We start from the raw sequence: 18,417 nt of genomic DNA, 5'->3' as shown, positions 1-18,417 counted from the left end.
GCTTTGCGATTTTTTCGCTAAGCTAGGATAAGCTTAGGATAAGCTTATGGGTCAGGCCAAGTGTAACCGGATTTTACAAGGCTTTTCCAGTGTGTCCCTCACACTGACAGCGGATCCAAGGGGGAACAAGCTAGGTCGACCCTCCGTTATGCTGTTTCTCAAGCCTTGCAGCACCATTGCGAGCTGCGGAAATTCTGGAATCCAGAAAAGACTAGTACCTTTGAAATGGTATAGTGCGAGGCCCCAAAGCCGGCTTCACTGTTATAAAACCTTCTCTGCGGTGGTACACCCTTTACAAGCGGCGTAGATATTTTTCTCTGTCCATTTTTGCTAACTCCACCGGATCTAGTTCAAGTTTAAACAGCTTCACTGGTAATAAAGTATGCCAATTTATATCGTGTTAAACCTAGTGAGGTACAAAACATACCCAGCTTCTAGAAAATGTTCTGTCCAAAGGTGTAAACGGATATAAATACAGTCCAGTCCACTTATAACAATATGCAAGTGTCAAGGAAATCCCATCGTTATAACCGATAATTGTTATAAGCGGGTTGCGAAATAAAAAGACGGAACACAGCTCAAACCATTTTATTCGCATGCCAGCAAGGTCGTACTACTACTAATTTGCGGAAAAGAAGCCACAGTCGGTCACCTTTATTTTCCGCGTGTTAAGCTTGCGCAAATCTTTTCCAAGAGCATCTGTAGGTGCTTAACCTAGGTGAGGTAAGTGCCCTTGGCGAAAACAAATTGCCCGAGGGGCTGTGTCACGCATTAGGCCTCCTACGAACACACTACCTGAATAGGCTGCGCAACCCCGTCATTGGAGTCATCACTGTTGCACTTTTGGTGCACAATATAACGGGATTCAATCGTTATATCCGATATCGTGGCACTGGAGAATTGTAATAAGCGGTTTATCTTACCATAGAAAGAATACAAAAGTTGATGGTGCCATAGCTGTTCATCGTTATAACCGATATATTGTTATAAACGGTATCGTTATAAGTGGACTCGACTGTACCGCCAAAGTGGGAGTTCTCTTACACCCGTTTTTTTCAGTTGGCGGTCTTTTCTTGCACCCTTTCTCTTGCACCCTTTTTCTTAGCTTCCAACACCCTAATTTGTAGCCTTTTGGGAGAAATGGTGCTGAATTAATGAACACCCTTCCGAATGACTGTTGAAATGATGTGGAATCGGTGTTTTGTATGTATTTAAATGCTGTGACTTATTAAACATAATCTCTCCCTCAGGAATAAAAGTTTTTGCAAATCCGCATGCTGATCTGCATATGCTCACATTGAAATGCATAATTCCAAAATTAGAGCTAAAATATCGTATTTTTGTGACAAGCCCACCGACTCTATCGGAGGAATTTCTTCTACTGGCTATAAAAGCAAGAGCAGATGTATTTCCAAGCATGTATGCACTCGCCGTTCCCGTGAACCCCGTTAGTTTTCTTGCTGAACTCATTTGAGGGTCAAGTGCGACTTGTGCGTGTTGAATGTGCTTGTATGTCATGCTGCGCTCTCGGTCCATCCACACCGTCACGTGTGGCTCCACAGTCCACACTCTTATTTTAGGGTGTTAAGCAACCTTACACCGTTTTTACGGGTGTTCTCATGAACACCCTTTTTTCAACCTGACAGCCTTTTTTAGCCAAAACACTTTTTAAAGGTGTTCGCCATGGGACGAGAACCTTACACCCTTTCCGGCCAAAAAGGGTGCAAGAAATTTTAGTGTGTTTTCTATATACGGCAATCAATTTCTGGGATATCTTCAACAATTGTACAAAAAAAAACTGCTTAAACCTAAATACGCACAAGACCAAGGCTGTAATACTTCGAGGGGGAAGTTTATGGAAATAAAATCATTGTCATAGACTCTAAGCTTAGCCTTTTTAGAAACACTGAACCGGGATTTACTAAGCGACAACCTACGCACTAGAATAAATAAAGTAAACTGGCTAATATGTAAACACAGGTAGTATGCTCCAATGGGAGTGATGCTAGTTACATACAATGCTTTTCTGCTTCCGGCCGTAACATACTGTCATGCTGTATGGGGACAACAACAACGAAGAATATTCTAAAATTACCGGTAGCCCAAAAACTAGGAGTCAGACCTAGTGTAAATGTACCATGGTGTGCGTGCACAGAATCGAGTCATTAAGTGTGATGTACTCAAAGTTACTACATTATACGTCTGTGTGTTTTTAAAGTCGAGACAGTGACGGAATCACGTCTGGCCGGGAGAATACATTTCAAACACGCGAGACGCCGACCAGTCAAAAAATCGTTCTTGACGCTTCGGCTTCCAGTACGGAAGCTTCACAACCGTGCTGGAAGCCGAAACGTCACGAACGATTTTTTGACTGGTCGGCGTCTCGCGTGTCTGTGTGTTTTTCCGCATGTATAAATATGCAGTGTCCAGAAACAATGAGCCGTATATTTCCATGCTTGAACTCACACGTACTGCAACTGTTTTTAATGTAAGCCAGTGCATGGCGTGGTCGTTACCTTTTTTCCGGACAAACTATCGCTTAGAATACTTCTGCCATTTTTAACCATTGTAATAAATAATCTTAAAAGTAATGATATCTGCTTCGAAAAAACAACTTCAAAGGAAAAATGTGCCGACATTCAGAGAATTGTCTACTAAGGCGTAGCATCCTGATGCCGCTTGTCTGAAGCGTGGGTTTTTTACTGCCAAATTTGGTTGTGGGTAGCGAAATACGTTGGATTATTTTATTCTTTGCAAGTTTTCCTTTCTTTTGTTTTAGTCACTGATGCAAATTTATACTATTATAGGGAAGAAGTGTCTATGCTGCGATAATAGTGTTTTTCTCCAAGATGCAGGGCGTACTGCGGAGTTCAACCGTTCACGCTATTTTTTTTCGTATTTCCACGTTCTTCCGCGGTATTTTTTTCTTTATTCTTCGGTTTTTGGGGGCAGATGTCAAAGATCCACGCTGGTGATCTTGTGAGATCATTTTTGTGGAATTATTATTTAGATATTTTCTTATTTTATGCCCTTTCGAAATTCTGTCCAAACAATTATTACCATTTAAGCTATTATAAAGATTTGATGGGTGCATTTCCAGCAATTGTGCAGTTTTGTGGAAAAGAAGGGCGGTGAAGGGTTTGCCAATTTTCCCCATTTTTTTCATTCCGAATGTTCTTAGCGGGCTTCGTTTATTATGTTTCGTTTTTTTTTTGGAAAACATGTGCCATGTGCATGATGCACACTTTTGATTTCGTCAGATCTTTTCTGGTGAAAAGTTTACTTTTACTATTTTTAATTTCTTGGATTTTCAAAATTCTGTTCGACGAATTATTCCATCTATGCTATTTTGACCAGTACGTGTGTTACATCCACTCGCTATGCATTTTTTGGAAACGCAGGGAATGACAGGGTTTGCTCATTTTCGCCATTTTTGTGTTCGCATTTCGAACGATCTTCAGCGGGCCTTTTTATTAGACCGTTTTTTTAGGACATCGGTAATCTTTGTTTACAAAAATTCTACTTCTACTTTTCTTTTTTTTTTGGTTTTTCAATATTCTAGTCGACCAAGCATCTCCATTTACGGTGTTATCATCAGTAAAGGTGGTACTTCCGCCAGTTATACATTTTGGCTGAAATGTGGTGCTTACACGGTCTGCTCTTTTCCGATATTTTCTAGCTTGGTATTTTGAAAGTTGTTTGGTGGGCTTTTTTTCGATTAGACTTGTTTTTTTTGAGGAGGTATATTAAATGCATACTTTTGATTTCGTCAAATGATTTTTGTGAGTTTGATTTTCCTAGTGTTACATTTTTGGTTTTGCAGTATTATGTTCGAAGTATTATCTCCAAGTACGCTATTATAACGATTCGATGTGCTAAGCTAGGCTGCCAACGAATATTGTCGGGCGTGTATTGTTTCGGCCATATTTAAGGAATTTGGGCAGCGACAACGCTTGTTACTTACGCGCTGATGTGGGAGGCAGGGCCAATTATGTTAGTACTACAAGCGATGTAACCAAAGCTCCTTTATTTGGGTCAAGAAAAGCTATCGCGAATCCCTGGTCCCCCCTACGCAAGCCATGGTAGCCGCGAACGGAATGGAATGATCTGGCGTTGATAACGCTTGCGCGTCCCGCACCGATCTTGCCGACAAACCCCTTTATGCTAATACTACAAGCGACGCAGCCAGAGATCCCTTATTTAACTAACAAAAAGCTATCGCAAATCCCCGATCTCCTCCATGAAATAAAAACAAACCACGATTGAATGAGCGCTTGAAAACAGAAATAGCTTCCAATTTTTCTCAAGGCAGCCGATTACCGCAAGTTAAAAAGAAATTGATTGTTCTCTACTGAAAGGAATGACCACAGACCATTAGACGGACAAAAACCCGGACGCTGCCGCCGGCTTTCTTATGCTTTCTCGCGCTGCGTGGACGCCGATAATAGAGAGTTTTAGCAGTCCGCCCGTTCCGTCCGGTGCGTAGTTACCGGGTTGACCGAGCCCCGTCTGGGCACTCGGGAATTCGTCAGGGTAGGGGGATTAGTTCCGCGGGCCTGCCTTCGCCATGTCCGCGCTTCCTCACCCTTCCTCCTCACCCTTCCGCGCGCGCAGGCGCAGGCGGTTTCCGGTAAACCCGGTACCAACGTAACCAACGGAACAGACGGACTGCTAAAACTCTCTATTATGCGAGATTGCTGGGGCGTCAGCTCGCGTCGCCACGCGTCGACGCGGGACGACGTCGACGCGCAAAACCGCGGAAAGTACTCTGCATGTGGCTCCCACGCCTGCTCTTCGCCTCGCCGCCCCTCCTTGTACACTACGTCAGTGCGGCCGGTATGAACACGAAAGAACGCAGCAAAGCCAAACAAGCAAGCAAGAACAGTAAGCAAGCTCCCGACCGTTTACATAAATTCCCGCAACTGAACGTTTCCACATGTGTCGTGATAGTGTGAAATAAACAATCCCATCTCCCTCATTTTTTTCGCCAAGCCCGCAGCTGAAGGTTTAGAATTCACCAATATGCACAACTTTCGAAACAGTTGGGCTACGTTCAGGGGTCAAGGTCTTGTTCACGGCGCCTAACAAGCTCTCGGCCTTGTGCTGGTTAAGCTTTCCCACGCGTGCGCGGAAAGCGATGTGCGCTACCAAGCACAGAGACTCCTGCGTTCAATGCCGACGCAGCGTTGTCTACAAAATTCATTTGTGAGACCGGCCAGACCGGTAGATGCTTAAACCTTCGATCAATAATAAGGTCAGTAGCGTTGCCACCGACGGCCAGCTGGCTGCCCATTGTAAAAAAATGTATCTCGGGAAACGTGTGTCATCATCTGTACGGCCAAGCGACTGTTCTGCATTTTCACCGCTCTGGTCTGACAAGAGAAAATGCGGAAACGGCACAGATTGCAAGGTCCAGTGATCAATGCGTCAGCAGGACGTCTGTGGCATTATCGAAACTTGAGCTTGATTTCTTGTCGTGCGCGGCAGGTCACTGTTTTGTAGCGTGAGCTGCACTGGCCGAGGTTGAGCAGTTTAGCGTGGCCCCTGGACAGCCGTGCTGCGCATGCGCGAGGAGCAGTGACGTCTCACGGCACAGCTGGCGCGCCGGATCCGCTGTCGCCACGACTAGATAGGATTTGATTAGGTTGTGTTGGATTAAATTAGATTGGATTTAATTGGATTTGAAATCGTTTTAGCAGCAGTAAGTAAGCATGTAAATCTGCTAATTGCAGATGACCAGGAAACCTAACAATAACCAGCTGAACCTTAGCTCTCGCTACGTATATCCTGGCATAGCCGAGCTAAATGACTGCGAATTATTTTTCTTCTTTCGCCCATCGTTTTGATGCTTTGTTTCCCTTCCTCCTCTCCTCTCGCTAGCCAGAGGTGTTTACGTATTTATCGCGTTGGTTCTGCAATAGACCAATTGTTGAAAGTTAGCGCTTGTCCTGTCCTCGCCTCGTGCTCTGCTTCTTACTGGGCTTGTTTTCTGTGTGGCTACAAACCAACACGCCCGAGCCTTTTCCCTTCCGACGAGCACCACCGACCAGATTCTGGGAGGTGTTCGGTCGAGGCGCCCACGCGCCGGCCTTCCGCGCGAAAGGTGGGCGACGCGCCACGCCACGTGCGCAGCCCAAGGTCAAGGCGCGAGGTTGCGGCTGCGCGTGACGGAGGCTTCTGCTGCAACCGGCTTTCAAGGCCCCGTAGCGGAGCGGAAACCGACGGCCGGCAGCGGGCATCGCTCACTGGAGCGGCCCGTCTGATTGGATCGGCAACTAAACATTGCTACACTCCATCTGGCACGCACGCGCGAGCGCTAATTAGGCCGCCGCCGCCGCTCCCCTAGACGCGTGGCGCAATCACACGAACCAAAATATTTACTGAAATCGCGACAACATATCGGCGTATTGTCACGAACAGTTTCCAGCATAATGGCTAGGACTCGATTGACTGCAGGGGCCAGTCACGTGTAAAAAAAAAAAAAAACGGATGGAAGAAGAGATAAAGGGCGATCTGTCGCAGCTTCATTATATAGTTGCGCAAGCACAGAACCCCGGTGGCGGGCTTGTGTTGATGCATCGTGACTTAATGAAGCTGCTTTGTGCTCCGAGAGACACAATTGTTTGCTTTAAACGACTAACGCTCCCGCAGCAGCGACACCAGCTACTACGCTGGTTGCGCAAGATCTGCGAGGCACCGTGTACAAGACCCACACCGCCACCAACAAAAAGAACGATGCGGCCGTGGTCGTTCCTTTCCCAGCGCCTAGCCGTCCATGGCATGGCGCGGCTCCGGAGGCTTCGCCTGCGCCGCGGGCCGACCATTGCGACATACAGATCGGGCTGTTTTCCGACGCGCAAGAAAACTAACCAATCAGCTGCTGCCACGTGCAAGCAGAAGTAATAGCTGAGCTACGCTCGGTTAAAAGTTCTGAACGGCAGCGCAAGTTGCTTACGAGGCTTGTAACCGCTATCCGTTGTTCGTCCGCACTCCGCATGGAGTATGTTGCTGTGAGTATTTATAGAAGGACAAAGTGTAACCACGCGCAAGAAAAAGTCTTGCGAACATTACCGCCTTGCGAGTGCAAATTACTGAAGCCAAATCGGTCATCCCACGAAATAATTAAGCGCAATTGCCTTTCAAATGTCGTCCGGTAACTTGTGTAGGGCAAGGACGGTCCGACGTACAATTCGTCTTTTACGGTGGCGGTGGAAACCGCACATTAGGTTTCGGGGTGTAGAAAAGGTGCTCCTTAGAGCAGTGCGTGTGCATACTTTTCGGCGTAAAATACGGAGATATAGTTTAGCCTCGCTTTGCGAATTCATCCTGCTGCTCCGCTTGGGCCGTTTGGTGCGCCGGGATTTCGGTTACCAAAAGAAACTCAGATGTATCAGGAATTGACTTATCACATCAACGCCCTGGACTGATTAAACCCACTCCGGGTCTTTGTTCTTGATGTCCTCTTTCTTTTAAGATCTGTGCGTGGCACTTCTGTTTTAAGTTTGCGACGGGAAAACGTTTTTGTTGCACTAATGCGGACTGATATTTCACTAAAACTGCGATGATTTCTGGTACGACCTTCCTCTCACTTGGTTACACCGCGCTGGCGTCTATAATTATTGCGGAAAATGTTTGTACGTACCCAAGCACTGTTGTCAGCGCCAACAATTCTGTTATAAATTACCACAAAACGGCTCATAAGTGTACCCAGGGAAGCATTGTTTGCGCGAAATATTGGCGCTAAATTGCTCAGCTTCGGGAAGCTGCCTTGAACTATCGAGAAAGGCAGCCGGAGTTGTCACGGAACCTGACGACATGTCGCTGTCGGCGGGATTTCATAGAGAAATAAAAATGCGAAGACTGGACACTCGGGTAAATCTTCTCTGAGCGTAGCGCATTAAGATAACACTTTTAAGATATTTGTCGATTGGTGCGAGTGGTAAAATATATCCTAATTAAGTTTCTTAAGTAAATAATTTATTAATACTTAGTAGGCTTACCAACAATGTCGTTCAATAACAATTTTATTCCGAATTAGGCAACACATTTTTACGAATGTAAAAAGTTGAAATTTTGTGACTACACTTCTTGCATCCTCTTCGCCAAGCCGCAGACCAGACGACGGAGGCCGAAGCGGCCATTTACATTTTCCCCTGTGTGCAAGCCGCAGGCAGCTTCTTGCTAACTGCAGTCTCTCGCGGAGAAGTAAACCCCTGCTGCTTTCTCGTCGGCGACGTTTTTTCCTCAAGTACGAAAGGTGAGACATCCTTCGGAAATGTATTTTTGCGTCCCTTGTACTCTGTACGCTGAGCACGTTGCGTAGCTTCAGCGAGAATGTGCGTTGCTGGTATTGCACCTTTAGGATAAGGGCTTGGAAAATGCTTCGAGTGCGCTTTTCGAAGCTAAACATTAATATTAAAATACCTCAGGTACGTTGTGCCCTTTGCTCGATAGCTAAAAGGTGTCAGCGGTATCCGTCAAGAAGCTCAGGGTGACAGTCCAGTGACTCCAAGCTCAAGTGGCCAGCTATATCAGGTTGCCAGAAAAGTTTGGGCCTCTTCTTATTCGTTGAAATTATTTCAGCTCTTTAAGAACATGCGCTAATAGTCTTCGTTGAGCTGAAATAGACACGAAAAGTGGAAGAAGACGCACGCTCGTTCGTTTATGCTAGTAGCCAAGTGTTGCAATTATCTATTACGCCACGGTGTGTGCTAGTGTTGGTGAACGCGGCAAAGTAACCGCATTTGGCTCTCTTGAGCATGAAAGCGCCTGCACACGCCGTTTTAACTTATATGTGTGCCCTTCGCGCGCATCCACTGAACCGGAAAGACCCCCACGCAAAAGCAATCCATATCTGGCATTAATGGATTGTGGAAAGAAGGCCTGGCAGCCATCAGCACTGTGCTGATATCCTTGGCAGATCACAGAACACAGGAACCAACTGGATTGCATTGCCGAGAGCCACAAAAATGAACATTCCACCCGAACTTTAAATGTTGGAACTCTTCAAATGATAAAAGCGAATCGGAACGGGTGGCGTCTAAATGCCAATATCGTCTTAGTCTCGCAGATGCAAATAGAGCCAGATTAGGAATTCCGAATTGAATGGGAGCTGTGACGGCGAGATTAGCTAAATGGTCCGCTTGCTCGTTGCCCCTGATGTCCGTATGGCCAGGGACCCAAGACAAGCGTACCTCCTTCACGTGCCTGGGAACAAAAAATATTAGTGTGCGGTACAATGGAGATTCCGAAGAGGAAGTTAACGCCGATATAACTGCCATCGAATCAGATAATATGATAATTTTTGATACATGGTGCGGTACTTTGCATACAGCGAGAGCTATTGCTGAAAATTCGGCCATAAAAATGGGTGTGTAATCCGGGATTCGCAGCGAATAACTCCAGTCTAAAGATTGTGAAAAAATACCAATTCCAGCTTTCTCGCCATTTTGAGATGCATCAGTATAAATCACAGATGAAGAAGGATACTTGGATAAATATTCATTTGTGACCTTCACCGAGCTGCGCTGCAGGGTTCCACGGCTTAATTTCTATCTGTTCAGGTCAGAACTTTCACCTACACAACTATGTGTGCGGTGCCAGGTCCCCGAAACAATCGAACATTTTTTTCTCGACTGTCGCCGTTTCTCAACAGCTAGACAACTGTTTTTGAAGGAGCCGATTGAGCGGTTGGTGTTGACTTTATCGATAACACTTATATTATCTATTGGCGCATCAAAGCTGGGGTTCGCAAGAAGGGATATATATAATTGCATTCAAAATTTTCTTTCTGCCTCAGGTCGTTTGAATTGCTAAACGGTGCTGATTAATGGGTAATTCGGGTTTCATTCTTAACCAAGTTTCCTTTTACACCCTCTTTCCGGAAATAAGTATTTTGAAGTCCTCACGTTTTTAACCAGTGTAGCCCTGGCCAATCCCCCCTTGTGGGTACGTGCCAAAATATTTGAGGACATTATCATCATCATCATCAACTGGATTGCAGATATTTGATATCGGATGATTAAAATGTATCTAATTGATCGGGTCTACTTTTTTGTACATTTCAGTTTTGTGCGGCGTTCCGGCAAAACGGTATCCGTCAAGAAGGTCGAAGTGGCAGTCGAGTGACTCCAAGCTCAAGTGGTCAGCTACCGGAGGACCATAGCAAGACTGCAGCTGCACCCCTCGCGGGCCGTTGGTGCCATCGCCACATGGCACCTACCGATGAAGTGGGGACGTGTGAATCTGCCGTCCTGGCCCTTGCCCTTTACTGGGAAGACACCGTTTCTGGTAGTTAATGCGGCGACTTCATAAATGGACCTTTTTCACGACCTTTATCTGCGCACGCGTATGCATGTACCGCCATTACTTCTCGTGGCTCGCTGTAATACCAATGGCCGTTTCGGAGGGATGGCTTGGGCGCGCCGGGACGAATTTCAAACAGATTCAGGTTGGAGTTCGGTCGGCCAATAATTAGCAGTATGAAGCGTGCTAAACTTTGTCAACAGCACAACCGAACGCGACCTGTGTGCATGAAGTAAAAAAAAAATGCCCGCGTATCTGCTCCTTTCGTTGCAAATGTCGTCAAAAGACTATCGTCTTTGTAGACATTAGCCAAGGAAATGCCCCCTTCTGCTTTCCCGCTCACCTCTCATGCTCTTCCTGTACCGTCGCGCTCATCCCTAGGTAAAAAAAAAAACTAAGCGTTTGCTCAAGGCGATTTGAATTTACCGCGTTCCACTGCTACAGGCCGGGTTTTACGATGCCAGCGCTGCAGTACGACAGAGACGCGCCTGAATCGAGGCGGCCGACTTCAAGGTTTATAGAACCGCTTTGGCGTGCTCCACGCATAAATATTCTTAGTGTAAGAAACTCCATGGCTCCACGTGCGTTCCAAGCAGAACGTGGAACATAGCTAGTGGAACCTTTCGTTGCTGTTGCCGCGTGATTTCTCATATGCCGCCAGTAGGCGGCGCGGGCAACAGCAGGCGGAAGTTTTCTGCAGTACATGTAGAATATTATTTGCTATCGAAAAACCAAGCATCCATGAATTTTTTAATAAAGGAACACTGTAAATACCCCTTGTGCACAATTTCCTGCCTTATATTTGCGCAATGGCGTGTTCATTATCAACAAAGTTGACAAGTATGAACATATAAACCGGTATTAGACATTTATTTTTATTTAAGACATACTGCAGGCAAACAAGCAAACAGTGTTCCACGACACGTCTGGCGAGGCACATTATAGTAAACAGGAATGTCTGCAAAAAATAGGAACATTAGGCCAAGAATATAAAATGCCAGGGTGATGGCGGGTGATGTCGGACTACACAGTATCCAACGACAGCTTTTATATTTAGAGGCCAGGCTGGGTTATAAGCCAAGATCACATGATCCAAACGGAAGCCAAACCGCCCTTGCACTTGAGTGTGGATAGCACTATTAGTAGTAAAAAGACAGGGGTTAAACAAAACAGATATCGCGATTGGCGGCGCTTTTCACGTTTTACAGAGAGAAAAGCAACAACGACGTAAAAAAATGTGCTTACGTGGCTTCAATGCGCAAGCAGGATTTTTTCTGCTGCAACTGTACTCCTCCAACGCTTGAGTGTTGTTCGCATAATTGCGTAATCGGCTGCGCTTAGCAGGCGTCCTTTGCAGGCGTCCCTAGACCCGAAGTTGAAGGAATTTACACGCTAGCCACGAATCGCGTGGTCTAGGAAGCCAGCAAGGGGTGCGCTGGTTTTGTGTTTTGTTTATTTTTCTTTTTGTCAGCCTTTAATTTGAGAGTAATGTTCCACGTGCGCAGGCAGAATCGCGCGCTCTCACGGACGCGATTGCTGACATTCCCTGCTCACAATGCGTGATGTGTCGCCGCATGCAGCGCATAACATTTCCGCCTTAATCAAGAGACACGTATAAAATGAAAAATACAGAGTTGCAGCTGTGGTGTATTCCTTTAATCCGGAATTAATAAAGAATGATTCAAACATTGACTGCCTCAGATATCTTTCCGTGCCAAAACGTGCACGGGGTGTAGTGCCTCGATTGAGAAATGTGCCGTAGCCGTAAAGTCTATCGGCTCAATTGTGCATAGAAGACAGCATAGAAACATTACTGCAAGTGTTTCCCCATTACTTTGTTGTCCCTATTAAGGCGGTGCTGTTTAAAATACATGAGTCACGTACCAATAAGCCCAAGCGTCTACTCGTTTACGAAACGTCCGCTTATTGAAGAAAAATTACTGCAACTCCCCGCAGAAAAACATTCTGCGCCAAAAAGGCCTGAGTTGTCCCTACCGAACATCAGTGCCTCAGGCATACTGCTCAAAATACTTCATTAAAATGCTTTGAGAAAGCATGCACCGAGCGTGGTGATTACCACCAACTCTTGCGGTAACCCTTGCGGTAACGTGACTGCATTGGCAACATATTTATTTTGAGGACGGAAAGTTGGGCTAGTTGGTTAGACGATATTGGGTGCATTTTACTAGCGCAAAAGACGGATGTGTTTTTCCTTCTCGTGTGGTCCGTCTTTTGCGCTAGTAAAATGCACCCAATATTTATTTTATTTTTACAAGGTATTGCCGCCACTTTGGAGGGAAAGAACAGAAACTAAAAAAAAGAATGTGCCACGGCACACACATGCCTAAGATGAAGTTCACACAAAAGCTTCAGCGTATTACCATTAATCACGTTTCATGGTACCAATTATGCAGCCATATGCTTTTTAGAAACACGGTAACTCACAACTTCACAGAATTACCCGAAGGAAACACTTATATGATGCCCTTGACAGCTCCCAAACCACAGCTTTGCATTGCGGTGGTTTGTTTTCTGTAAAAAAATCGAAGCTATCGGCGTTGCACATTGCTGATAATGTACACCGGCGTTCCCACATCGGCGTTTTTTGGCTTATTTCTCAAATAACTTTTGACGTAGTATTCCCAGTCGCTATCGGGTTTTACGCCATCACATGGTGATCCTGCCTGGTACTCTGCATTATTACCAGACACAACAGGGACTTCGACTCCATTCTGCAGAACGGCACACGCATGCGCTTGACCTGGCAGGAGCGTTTGGATATGCACCAGACTGGAACTTTGCACTTTGACAGTTTTCCGCACTTTTCTCTCTTGCCGCATTTCTGTGTCGCCCCTACCCTGTAGCTTTATTTCGCGTTGCAAACTCTTCTGTCTCCGTGGTGGTGGGCGGTAGCTTATAGAATTTACAATAGGTAGCCTTATTTGCAGCTACGGATACGTGGTTGAAGCAAAGGATCAGACAGTTGCACTGCCCAGCTCCATTGCTTCTTGGCCACATTGATGGGGAGGAGAGAGCTTGGGAGGAGAGCAAGCTTTCAAACGACCTTCTCTTAACAGAACACACAAAGTGATTTCTCTTGATACTTTTGCGCTGTCACACTAACCCCAGGTACAAGTCACTGCTGAATTTACGCGCAGAAACACTACCCAGACCGGCATTGGCGGGCGCCATGTGTTTAGAGCAAATTACTGTAAGGACTTGTGCGCTCTCGACGCAGACCGGGCTCTTATCGCGGCAGACGGCCATTCTTCGGCCTCGGCGCAAGCCATAGCCATCCTGCTCACACCTACGCATGAGCAGGCCTCAGGGCAGGCCTCAGGAAAACTGAATCCTGCCCAAGTAAATGTAAAGAAATGCAGAAAGATGACCCCAAGGAAACTTGGCGAGTGACACTTGGGGCTGGTGCTGTCCACTCGACAGCATGCGTGGCCAGAGGAGTGCTGTCACTGGGGACATAGGTGGATAGGAAGACAGGCTCCAGACGATCGGCAGCAACGATATCCGCGCCCGATTACCGGGTAGGGTCGCCCTCTGTTGTACGGTCGGCGCAGAACGCAGGAGGACCCTCAGTAAGCGGCCACTAGGAATTGGTGGATGCTGTCACTGAGGACAAAGTCCAAGCGGCAGGCAAGACACCCGATATTAAAAAGAAATAACAATAAAAGATCGGTGGACTGCCTCGAGCGAATTTAGAGCGGGGACAGGTTGTGAAGACAGCGCTGTGAGTGTACGAAGCAATTCTGTTTTGGCGACGGACTTGGGTCCCAGGTCGTCAATAAGCGGTAAGAGAGTGTATGTGTATCGATTACACGGTACGGAGGAGATCCTTTAAGCAAGGAATACGGGGAACTTGCGTTTTATGCTCTCTCGAGGGAGGGAGAAGCATTTCGGGTGTATGGGTGTATAGGTGTAAGTCGTGTATAGGTGTATGCTCATGGGTAGACGGCGGCTGCAACTGCACCGAAAATGTCGAATGCGCAAGCACTGTCAGGCCAGTAACCCCTTTTGCGTCGAACCGAAAGAAATACCGGTTTGGTTACGGCTATGGTTCAGGCGAAATCATTTCGTTCCGGTTCAGTCCCGGTTCGACAAATTCGCGAACCGGTTCGGGAGCTTGAACTGGTTCGCCAACCGGTTCGATGTGTTGAATTTTCACTTAAATTAGTAAAAAAAACATCTAGTAGTTTGAAAGGAGAGTCAAATCAAAATACAAACGAAAATTCAAAATGCTGCTATTCCCCAAGGGCAGTGGCGCACTTTCAATGCAAAGTTTAAACAATTACAAGATATTAGAAAAACAGATGAAGTGGTGACGATTTACCACCTACATTCTCTCCCAGACTTTATGTTGTCCTAGCGACTATTCATAAAGCCACCGCCAAGAGATATGACGATGGGATATATTTTCTGCCCTTTCATTTTTTTGTTGAAATCGCAATCGTCGCTATAGAATCGCCCATCACGCTAACTTTGACGCCTTAAATTTAGGCCTGCGTGCTGGCGCGCTCAAATACCAGCGCTTAGCACCAATGGCGACATTTTTTATATTTGTAACAAAAAAGAAAAATCCTGCAACAGGTACATAAACACTACGAATGAATTAGATTATTTGGTCACCCTAAATAATTTGTTAGCTGTCACCTTATCGAATCTGTTAGCCACACTTTTGTTAAAAGTAAGCTTTAGTTAACGCTCAGTCACGGCATTATTGCTCTGACCACTGCAATTCTTTTTACGATAGCTATACTGGATGTGTGCATTACAATAAGTATGCCATCGTACGGCCTGACCCCCGGCCATCGTTCCGTGTGCTACATTGCGGAACCTTATGACAGATTATGCTGTTACAAAATGAAAGGGAAATTTGACGCGCGGAGCATGAGATGGGACTTTTTTGGGTAGACGCTCTCTAATTCGTCGACAGCAGTACTCACCTCCGGAACGAGTAGCAGTAGAAGCAATGTAGCGAGTTGGGCAGTCAGCACAAATGAACCTTCGAAAAAAAGCAGATCTGAAAGAGACCAAACTGCATCAGCAGCAAACGGCTCAGCCACTGGCAAGCTCCTGTGGTCACACTAGTCAAGTATTTACAATTTGCAGGTGTCGGACCTTTTAAACAAATTACGAAACGCAAAAAGTTTGCACACATCGGGTGTGGGCTTTTGCTGTTGCGCAGTAGAGCACTCCTGCAGCCTGATTGCTCCAATAAAGTCGCAGCTGGGGAGGGCAAAGTCGCTTTATATCCCCTGCAAGCTGCCGAGAATGACAATTCGTTTGGTCAGCTTGCACTACGCCCGCGCTTCCAGCGGCAACAGACCATTGCTACATCGGTGCTCATTCATTTCTCCTGTTGATACATAGAGAGTGATAGTGTTCAATTGTCTGGAGGGGAAAGTGCGCGAGCGGGTACGAAGTTGATGGTCATCATCATCATCATCATCAGCCTATCTACGCCCACTGCAGGGCAAAGGCCTCTCCCATTATTCTCCAATTACCTCGAAGTTGATGGTACGTGAAAGAAAAAAAAATGGCTTGAATTGCATTGACTGTACAATATCAACAATGGAGGGTCGAACCGTTTCGCCACGAAGCGGTAACCGCTATTTCTTTTTTCGGTTCAGTTCTGGTTCGGGTTCAGCGTGCTCAAAACATAATGGTTCGGGTTGGGGTTCAGTTCCGGCAAAAATACCGGTTCAGTTCCGATTTGCGGTTCGGTTTGGTTACGGTTCGACACCCTGCTTAAAAGGTACCACTTCAAAAAAAAAAAAAAAAATTCTCGCTGCAGCTGGCCTTCTTGCGGGCGACTGACATTACACATTTTGCCAGAGTCTCCCGGTAGTTCATTGGTAACCGGAACCATTTCTCGAATTTAGCATTAGCGGTCTCGAAAGAAACTCCCGTGCTTAAATATGCAGCTATTGAGTTCAGAATGCCAGCACTGATTTCGAAACATGTTAAACATACACATCGGTCACATAGAAGCAACCGAACCAGCGAGGTAGTGTTCAACATAGCTCTGTTAAAATGACTATTGAATCTCCTGAATAATCTTGAGTTTTAGTTTTAGTATCTTGAGTTTTAGTATCTAGAGTTTAGTATAATCTCGACTTGTAGTTTTAGTATTAATTTAGTAATAAACCCGAGTTTTAGTACAACAAATTTAGAAACATTGTCAGCCGTTTAAAAAAAAATTCAGGCCAATCCACCATGTGAATGTGGTTGAAAAGCAAAGCTGTGAACGGCACTGACAAGGATGACCTATGAGGCGTCACTTAAATTCCCTCACGTCGCTCTACAAATAGTGAAGCCAGAGAAAAGGGAAATGCACTTAACCACACCCGTTGTTACTTTAAAGAGATATTCTTGGTAAGTAATAAATCAATGCATGGTGTATTAACGGTGGTTGGTTTGAGTAGTATTGGTGTAGCCCATGAGTGGAAACTTTTTTTAGAATACTAAAGGAAGCTCAAACCCTGCGTTAGACGATCTCAGTTCTCCTTTTCTGCCGCCGCGGACGGAGGCGACGAGATTGGCGGCATAGATGGAAGGAGGAGCAGGATGATGAGGAAGAAATACTTCTTTTCAGATTTCTGAACGGCCCAGAGTGTGGCCCAAAGGAGTGGTTCATTCTCCACTGGAGCCCATAGGCAGTGCTCGCCGCCTGTCCACCAGCTGAAGCTGGGTAGGCGGAGAGGGGCTGGACAGCACCATCTCCCATTGCTTTTATTGGGTAGTTGACAGAAAGAGAGGAGGGTGCTCAGGGCTAAAGTCGCACACCCCGCTTATGTGGCGGAGTGTTCCTACTTCTGAGCAAAATTTACATTAAGAGTCGTAGCGATCCGGGTGCACTAACGAAATGCACGTCGGGTGTGGAAGGACCCGGATTGTATGAGCCGTGGGTTAGTTTGTTGGCGTATTGGCGTTTGTTGACGGGTTGACGTAAGTAACTCTAGAGAGGACAAAAGCTTCAATTAATCGAAAGGTACCGGATTCCTTTAGGCCTCACTTCTTGGTGGCAAGTCGCCTGATCATGTGTATGATTTGATTAATGCTGTTTTTGAGGCGCTGCAAGGAGACGTCACTCTTGGTGTTAGCTTCGAGATGTAGGCCCAGGACCTTGTTGCTGGGGCTTGGAGTTATGGCCTGGCCATCAAGGAGTATTTGAATGTATTCCTTGGTTTGGCGTGAGGGCGGACGACAAGGAACTGTGATTGTTTACATGAACACTAGAGGCCACAGGCTTTAGCACAATGGCGTACTAGAAGTGAGATGCCATGCATTGGTGTGAGCTTTCTTTAATTTTTGTAACTCTTAGCACATGAGCAAGGTGCGCACAGGGCCGCTAGACGGGCGTGAGTGGTCGCGTGACACTTTCACGAGGCATTCAGCGAGAACGCAGGGGGTAAACCCGTAGATGTGATTGGTGAGTACACCACATGTGTTCACGGTCTTCGCGTCGGCTCGTAGCTGGCGGTGCCAGTAAATTCTTTTATTGTTCGCTGAGTTTTCTGGTGACACCAACGGTCGCGAAAGAACCCTTGGGGGGTAGAGGTAAAAAGCTTTGCTTTAAAAAGGCAAGTAGGATGTTTGGGCTAGCCTTCACCCACAATGTTCATTGTCCTTCATTTTGCAGTGACCGTTACCAACGGAATCAAAGCCGAAGCCAACGGTCGCCACAGTGGCTTCAGGAACTTCGAGAATATTGACCTGACATGGAGAAACCTCACCTACAAGGTCAAGAGCGGCAAAGGTATGTACATGCTGTCACCGCACTCTGTGCCCTTTTATGTAGAGCAATGTTTTCCTCCTGCGGATATGAACGCTGGGAACTTAAAGGGACACTTTAGTCGAAATAAAAATTGCTCTAGACCGACCGATATATTAGCTCACCGAGAACACGAATATGCCACTCTAATGCGTAGATTTCCTAAAGGACGTGGTAGTTCGTGAAAGAACGACTGATTTGACCAAAGCTCACAATACCGCTCGGTACCTGGTAGCTTCTATACCGCTATAGATCACCACGGCCTTGCTTGCTTACGGTTTATAGTGGATCAAACAGCGAGTGCAGCAGCCGCTGTTGACGTCATG

At 46.2% G+C, this 18,417-nt stretch overlaps 1 protein-coding gene across 2 annotated transcripts in view; it reads left to right on the top strand.

The window, feature by feature from the left end:
- LOC144179519 (ATP-binding cassette sub-family G member 1-like) overlaps positions 1 to 18,417 on the top strand; it is a 95,404-nt gene that overhangs the window by 30,461 nt on the left and 46,526 nt on the right. For both annotated transcript variants that reach the window (XM_077707907.1, XM_077707906.1), the window contains exon 2: positions 17,960 to 18,076. In XM_077707907.1, coding sequence (XP_077564033.1) covers positions 18,039 to 18,076 — 38 coding nt within the window. In that variant the 5' untranslated portion in view covers positions 17,960 to 18,038. The remainder of the gene's footprint in view (positions 1 to 17,959; positions 18,077 to 18,417) is intronic.

This window comes from Haemaphysalis longicornis, unplaced genomic scaffold (assembly GCF_048455015.1).
Source record: "Haemaphysalis longicornis isolate Haplotype H1 unplaced genomic scaffold, Haemaphysalis longicornis Haplotype H1 scaffold_4, whole genome shotgun sequence".
Taxonomy (NCBI): Eukaryota; Metazoa; Arthropoda; class Arachnida; order Ixodida; family Ixodidae; genus Haemaphysalis; species Haemaphysalis longicornis.
This window is presented reverse-complemented; position numbering and strand designations above follow the sequence as displayed.